Raw genomic sequence first — 7,980 nt, 5'->3', positions numbered from 1 at the left:
CCGTTTCAGTCTGCTGGTCCATGTCCATTGCTGATGGACTGGACTCTTCACAATCTGGCCTGCTGCCTATGTCAGCAGGTGTCCCAGTCTTTTTGTTCTTCGGCTGGCTCTCTGAGTCTTTCGGCTTAGCTGAAGAGCTAGCCTTTTTCCCTTTCTGGCCCTTTTTCTCTGGGCACAGATCCTTGGGCCGAAGCACTTAGGCCTTTCGGATTTTTTGTGCTTGGCTCTCTTTCTTTTTCTTTCTCCTCCTCATCCTTGTCGTCGTCATTTGGGCGACTAGTGGATGGCTTGAGGTAGTTGCACCTTCGGGCATCCTTTTGGCTGCCCTGGATCCTTTCGGGGAAGCCGGCGTCTGAGACGTAAATCATCAGCTGATGATAAGTTGAGACGACCCCTTGGATCTCGTGAATTATGGGTCTCCCCAAAATCACGTTATACACTGAAGGAGCGTCAATGACCAAAAATTCAGTAATGACATTCCTGGCTGCCTCATCGCAGCCGATGGTGACAGGAAGTGTCACCTTCCCATCTGGATAAGTTGAAGCCCCGTTGAATCTGGATACCGGGTAAGGTACCGGCGTAAGGTGCTTGGGCTTCAGCTTGATTTGATTATAGGCCTTTCGGAACAGAATGTTTGCTCCGCTGCCACCGTCAACAAGGACCTTGCTGACGTCGTGGTTGGCCACCGTGGCGATGATCACCAGCGGATCCTCGTGAGGGAACGTTACCCCCGACAGTCGGCGGCTGTGAACGTCATGTTCGGCACCGGCGACTGGGGAGGCTGAATGTCAGCGTTGTTCACCTGGTGGGTTAGAGCCCTAAGGTGTCGCTTGTGTTCCCTCCGAGAGCATATTCCTCCCGAGATAACATTGATCGGAGAGAATTTTCCCTCCGCATTTTTACTGTTCTTCCGGGGGAAGTCGAGGTCTTGTCGAGGGTCCTTTGCTGACTTCTCGGCCTCCTTTTTCTCGCGGTGATCCGCGATGTATTTTTTCAAGTATCCCTTCCGGACCATGTCCTCTATCTGGTCCTTCAGTTGGATACATTCCTCAGTGTTATGTCCCGGAGATTCGTGGAACTCGCACCACTGATTTTTATTTTTTCGCTGATACCACTCTGGGAGTGGTCTCGGCTTTCGGTAACTATGCTCCTCCTCCGTCACGCTGTAAATTTTGGCGCGTGGAAGAGAGAGCGGAGTGTAGGACTCGTATCTTCCTGTGTATGAGGCAGATTTTTCCTTCTTCGGCTCGTTGGCCGAAGATTGTTCCGAGGCCTTGGCCTTTCCCTTTGTCCTCTGGCCTTGGCCTTCAGACAAGGGTGTTTGTTTTTGCTTCCCTCCCCCAGATTGAGGTTGGGTTTTTGTTTTGTTCCACTCTTCGGCTCGGATGAATTTATCCGAGGCGTTCAGAGCTTCCTCCAAGGTCTGCGGGGTATGCATGACCATGAAGTCTAGGAACTTCCCAGGCTGAAGGCCATTCTGCATTGCAAAAACGGCTAGCCCCTGGTCCAGCTGAGAGACGCTGGATGACTCGTTGCTGAAACGGGTCAGATAGTCTCGGAGGCTTTCGGTCTCCCCCTGTTGCAGACCCATGAGTTCTGCAGTAGTCTTCTCTCGGCGGTTTGCCGTGGAAAACTTGCTCCTAAATTTGGAGGATAGATCATCCCACCCTGTTATAGAGCCTTGCTTCACTCCCTTGGAGATCCATGCTTGCGCGTCCCCCTTGAGAGTGGTTGGAAAATATTTGCACCAAGTCGCTTCGGATCTGGGGCAAAGATGCATATGAGCCTCATACGAGGCAATGTGGTCCTTCGGATCCGAAGTCCCATCATATGTGATGTGCGACGGTATTTTAACCGTGGGCACGTGCTCTTCCAGTATCCATTGCTCGAATGGGGAACTGGTGGGTAGTATAACGGCCTTGCCCTTGTTCCTGGCCGAAGGGACCGCGCTCCGCCCTCTTAGAGAGGTAGGAGTGGTTTTCGTCCCTGGCTGGGAAGTCTGGGCCTCGGCTGCAGGGAACGAGAGGCGACTGTGCACGCTCGGTTCCTTGCCGCCGAGTCGGTCGAGGACGCTTCGGCGAACAGTCTCAGGTTGTTCTCGGCGAGCAGATTCTGGCCGAGAAGCTGAGCTGCTGCTCTTATGCGTTTCTGGTCGGGAGGTTGAGGATCCTCTGAAAAATTGAGGGTTCTTTTTCCTCTCTCTTTCAGTTCTCCAGGTATCCTCTTCCTACTTTTCCAGTTCCCGGAAGGAAGGAGGTTTCCCACCATCATGGTCTAGCTTCCTCCGCTGATGCCAGGTATGCGGAGGAGTTCGATCGCGAGGTGGAGGCATATTTTGTGCCCTCATTGCCTCCATGAGCACTGCCAGCGCTCTCGCCACCTCCTCCGAGCTGGGCCCCGTCAAAGGGGTCCTCGGCTGAGTGTGGGAATGAGAGCGCATGGTCGATGGTTGGCTTTGGGGCACTGAATGAGTCCTATGATCGAACTGACCTCTGCTAGACCGAGAGGGACTCGGCCTATGATGAGAGTTGTGAATTACGGGAGAAAGAGAATCCTCCCTGTATGATCCTCCCCCCGAGCTGGCACCCTTGGGAGAGTTCCGGTCCCGTGAGGGTGATAGTGTAGGAGTTTTAGGCTTTTCGCCTGCTCCTTGACGGAGGCTTTTGCTCTTGCGGTTTCTAGCCATTGCTACTAAGATGATTGCAAGATGATTTTGATTAGAAATTTGGCTTAAAGATTTTTGAAAGTCTTCCCCACAGACGGCGCCAAATTGTTTCGGGTGAAAACAATGGGACCTTGCCGAAGGTCCGATGAAGTGGTGAAAACTGGATTCGGTCCAAGTGATGTTGGGCCGAAGGTTTCCTGCACAGCAAACGCACGTAAACTAGCCTCGGGGGTGTTGCCGAGGGAGGCCCCTCCGATGCTAAAGTCAGTACAGTGTGTAGAGAGAGAAAGCTATGCAAGAGAATTAATTGCTTGAGGCTTTGTTTGAATGAATGTACAAATGTAATATTGATGGTTTTTATACCTTTGTATGTATGGAGAATGTGGGCCTTGGCCCAATTGACTTGCCTTGTGGACTGATCTTGACTTTAGCACAATTGGAGAGTTGAACCTTGACCTTGGGCTTTTAATTGGATCATTTAATGACTAGGCCCAATTGGACAAAATTGAACCCAAACACTCGGGTCAACTCGGGTCTAGGGTTGGTTTCAGGTCGGGTTATGGTCACTGTTTTTTCGGGTTCATATGGTTCGGTTAATAATCGGATTTAAGTCGGTATTTCGGGTCGGGTCAACTTTTGACAGCTCTACTCGTTATGTGTTAAAAAATAAAACCTTATTCATAGTTAGTAGAAATAACCAAGAGACGTAGAAAAGTATAAGAGCCTTATTTTGTAGAAGAACATGCTACTCCTTATTAGTACTGGTAAATACTTCGTATCATTAGTAGAACAAGGTTTTGGGTTTCATGAGGGCAAATACGATTTTCTACCAATCTAGTGTTGTTATTGCATTTTGAAAGAAAAAAAATGCAAAAAGTCAAAAAATTTAAATTCCTGTAAAAATGTATTTCTTATAATTAAAATTACAACTATAAAGGGTCAAAGGCAAAGTGGAAAATTGATAATAGTGCTAAACCCGAATATAGTTATATTATTTAAAGAACAAAGGAAATACATAAATTCATCAAGTAATTTATTTACGCCAAAAGGCAAGCGAAATTTATTCGTCATACAGCTAATAAACGAAAGGATTTCCTGATTAAAACCAGGAAAATCCTTCCACCTTACAAGGCGTAAAACACATCTTTATTCAGAAAAACAAATAAAACATATAGTCATAATAATAATCTTGTGATTATGTCATTGGGATAGGATGAACAAGGACTGATGCAACTTTATCTTGTATGATCTTATTGACAATGGTGTAGCCATCTGTTCTGTCCTTGTAGAAAACCATTACAGCGCGAGTAAGGTGGAGAATTCGATCATTCAAAGGTTTTGGGATAACATATGGTCGAAGCAATGCTTGGTTAAAGTCCTTCCATGCATCATCCACTTTCTTCTCTATGATTTGATAAACTTGTTCCTCATCTACATCGTCATGTTCCTTCATGTAGCATTGGATACACGACACAACATGAGTTCTGCTGTTTTGTTCAAACTGTAACACAAACAAATTTAATGTGTTAGCTTTGGCATAAACGATGACACCAAAATAAATAAAAAAATGGACAGGGATGTTAGTGGGGCGAGTCAGGTAAAAAAATTAATTATTACATACCTCGGTGCTGCCTAGGTCATTTTTGAGCCTAAAGATCACATGTGAAGCATCTACCAATGTAGGCATAGGTTCTTGGCACACCCATGCAATTCCTTCATTGGTTGCAACGGGTCCCATGCCAAGCATTGATGAAACAAACCCTAGAATTTGGGCAATCGAGATCTTAGCCACTCCTACATACTCTTCGAATCCTGGGCTGTACCTTTGGCCGCACCATTTTGCCTCTTCAAGCCATGCCTCACAAACACGGTTCATCTGCAACACATGCATAGATATTAGACAGACTCAAGGTGGGTTCGTTGTAACAAATTTAATAAAAAAAAATGTATTTGTAAGGCGTATTATTATAATATTATAGTATAATATGTGACTGTTGATTACAAACGGAGAGTGATAATCATTGAAAAATGCATTAATTTTAATGATAATGCAAGATAATTTTAATTCGAACATACCCTTTCTTTATAACATTCGACACCTTGTGATCTTCCTTCTTTAGCTAGTTTGTCCTCCACTTCATCTACGGTTTCAAGAAGCTTTTGATAGCAACAATCAAAATATTCTGGCAATTTTGCTATGTAGCTATAGTCCCACCTAAGAAATTTAATTGATAGTATGTATTAGTACAATAATATAAAGAAAATATGACAATTATAAACTATAAAATCATTAAAATATTATGGTAGTCATATTTCAATTTAATTGATTAATAATAAATTCGACAAACCTTTTAACTGCTTCAACAAGGAGTTTTAGAATGTCATAGGTACCATATGCATCAAATACGTCGTCAAAAACTTGCACAATCATGAATATTTTGATGAATGTTTTTCTTGCAGATGAATATTCACGTTCATAGTAACATCCCAATACCCAGAAGTATGCCTCGACCAATCGATCTCTTACAAATGGCACCTTTGGGTAAAAATCGTTCCACCAACTAATGTAACATGCATCAAATTTAATTTAATGTTAGAACAAAACTATATATAGGTACTCCTTTGGTCCGGAAATAATTTAAATAAAAGTATTAACGAGGTCTTGAGTCTTGACAACCTAATGGTACACATAAAATATCGACTGAGGAAGTAAGGGTTGTACGATGTGCATTATATACCTGGAAATATCTTGGAATTCTTGTTTATGCAACAATTGGAGTAAGTTGAAATCTAACTTAGCTAATTTGAGCAAAGTTTTGTTGTGAGAAGGATATTGTTCGTAAAATCCGATGTAATGCTTTGACTCTAGTCGAACAAAGCCATAGTGAAGAGGTTGGTCTAGGGCATGAGCAACTTGTTCGGCCAAAGGAGAGCTTAACTTATCTACCATAAGTTTAAGATGAGTAGTCGTAAAAACGATTGCTTCGTCTAGGATGTCATCTCCATGGATACGAACATACGATGCCTCGTACAAGCTTAGGAGCCCCGGAACATCGTTGAGTATGCAATCCTTGAAGCCTCCTTGCTCATTCTTAAACTTCTTGAAAACATCTGTTTGAAAACATCAGTATTTATTAAATAATGTCCATTATACATTCGGATGTACAATATTATAAGGTCTGTAAATGTTATCTGACGTGCAGAATGAAAAGAAAAAAAAAAATTAAAAGGAAGATGATTGTTTGTTAGGTACCACTAGACACACGATAACCATGTTGCCTTAGGATTCGAAACCGGGTGGCAACATGGTACAAATCATCTATGTCACATTGGTCATGGTAGTTTTCATAGACTTGAACTAAAGATTCCTCAATCTCCTTCTCTAAGAAGTATGCCAACCCGAGACGTTCGATTTCTTCGATGAAATCCAGCAGCTCCAAAGGCTTGTCAACAGTAGTTGCAACTCTAGCAAGTAGCTCTTTCCTTACTTGCTCTTTCAGATGCTCAACTTCTTGCTCCTTTTCAAGTTGGGTTACCTATATCATCCAATTTGTTATTTCATAGTTTGTTGCAATTTTTATACAATTAATAGATAGATGTAAAAAGTTTGATTATTACTCATCTAGGTTATTGTTTGTTTACTTAAAATTAATAATAACTCACCACTATAGAATTTTCATAAGAAATAAATAGGATTTCAGTCTTTTATGAAAAAAATTGAAAAGAATAATATAAGGTTGTATGCTCTAGTACAATTATTTTTAAGAAAAAGAAGGTTTTTTAAAACATAATAATAATAATAATAATAATAATAATAATAATTATTATTATAATAATAATAATAATAATAATAATAATAATAATAATAATAATAACAAAAACTACTATTGTTTTAAAAATTAAATTCAACAAAAATAAGTTGTAGAGAACAATGCAATAAGACCATAGTCTCATGCAAGATTATTAGCTTATACTTCGTATATAGTATTGAAAGACTCGACGAATTGAAGAATAAGGATAAATAAAACGAACATTATCGAGAGGAGTGAATTGTAGGAACTGGTCACCCCAATGGGTTGGATGAAAGTAAGCAATAGGTTGAGAAGCAGAGGTTGCACTTGCACTAGCCATTTTTATCAGCTCTTAAAATGGTATATGTTTTTTTTCTAATTGAAGTGGTAAAAATGGGATATATTTGGAAAGTACTAGGTTGTTTGGTATTTTGAAGGTTAGTGCCTCATGTTTATATAGGATTTTTGAAGTGTAGAATTTTTTTTTCTTTATTATTAAAAGTTTGAATAATCTTTTAAGATTAATGTACAATTTTTTGGAAATTTCCAGCAAGTGTGGCACATAGAAAGTAATTAAGTGCCATCATGCCATGCCCTGAAAATTGTAGATTTGCGCCAATTAATTTAGAAGATATTTGGCAGTCGATCTGAGACTCTAAGAGTATTTTTTTTTATTATTAACCCTTAGTAAGGGTGTGTTTTCTAATTTATTACTATTTTAATTAGATTTTTAGGATGGTTGATTAGGGGTATTCTAGGTTTGTGTGCTCTTCGGTTTTGTAAAAGTTTGAGCTAAAATGAATATATTATATAACATCAAAATATGAACATATATTATATATATATATATATAGTCAATTCTAAATCATCATACCAGTTGTACATATCTCTTATTATTAACTCTTAATCCTGTCAAAAAAATTTATTAACTCTTAATTATCATGCCAGTTGTATATTATCTCTTATTATTTATCTGTCAAAAAAAAAAAAATTTAGTATATTTATCACAATATTTTCGCTTTCTTGTTCATTCATCTATATGTATCTTTAATAAAAATATACGAAATACATGTTTAAATTTGTCTACTGTCATTATAACAAAACTATTGAAGTCATTACGGTGCTATTTTTCACTATAATTTAGTGTTAAATGTAACTCCTAAGTATGTATAACATGATTATCTATCGGTTGAAAAAGAAAATAATTAGATATCCTCTCATGAAAGAAATTATATTTTTATGTGTATGATTTGTATGTCAATTAAAATTAGTGGAATTTGACTATCCTATTTATTTATATACGTCGTGTATTTGTCTTTTGTTTAGAAATTAGAATATTAATACTCAAGGCTCGTGTTTCAATTACTAAATTTAGAATAGGATAATATATTAATAGGGCAGCACAACAAAGTTTGTCATTCATCCTAAATTTCTAAACTGGCTGCGTTGCTTTTGCTCGTTGTTCCAACATGGCTGCCTCTCTTTAAGCATATCACAAAAAAACATATTTGAATAAATACAGTA

The 7,980-nt window shown here is 39.6% G+C and overlaps 1 protein-coding gene across 1 annotated transcript; it reads right to left on the bottom strand.

The window, feature by feature from the left end:
- Nucleotides 1-3,646: 3,646 nt before the first annotated feature.
- Nucleotides 3,647-7,363, bottom strand: LOC110696082 (probable sesquiterpene synthase). The gene is made up of 7 exons (XM_021873358.1): nt 6,698-7,363; nt 5,919-6,201; nt 5,404-5,776; nt 5,014-5,226; nt 4,742-4,880; nt 4,287-4,541; nt 3,647-4,166 (listed from the first exon to the last, which is right to left on the bottom strand). Exons 1-7 carry the CDS (start codon nt 6,794-6,796, stop codon nt 3,861-3,863), a joined length of 1,668 nt encoding a protein of 555 aa, XP_021729050.1. The 5' UTR covers nt 6,797-7,363; the 3' UTR covers nt 3,647-3,860.
- Nucleotides 7,364-7,980: the final 617 nt, after the last annotated feature.

This window comes from Chenopodium quinoa, unplaced genomic scaffold, assembly GCF_001683475.1.
Source record: "Chenopodium quinoa cultivar QQ74 unplaced genomic scaffold, ASM168347v1, whole genome shotgun sequence".
NCBI lineage: Eukaryota > Viridiplantae > Streptophyta > Magnoliopsida > Caryophyllales > Amaranthaceae > Chenopodium > Chenopodium quinoa.
This window is presented reverse-complemented; position numbering and strand designations above follow the sequence as displayed.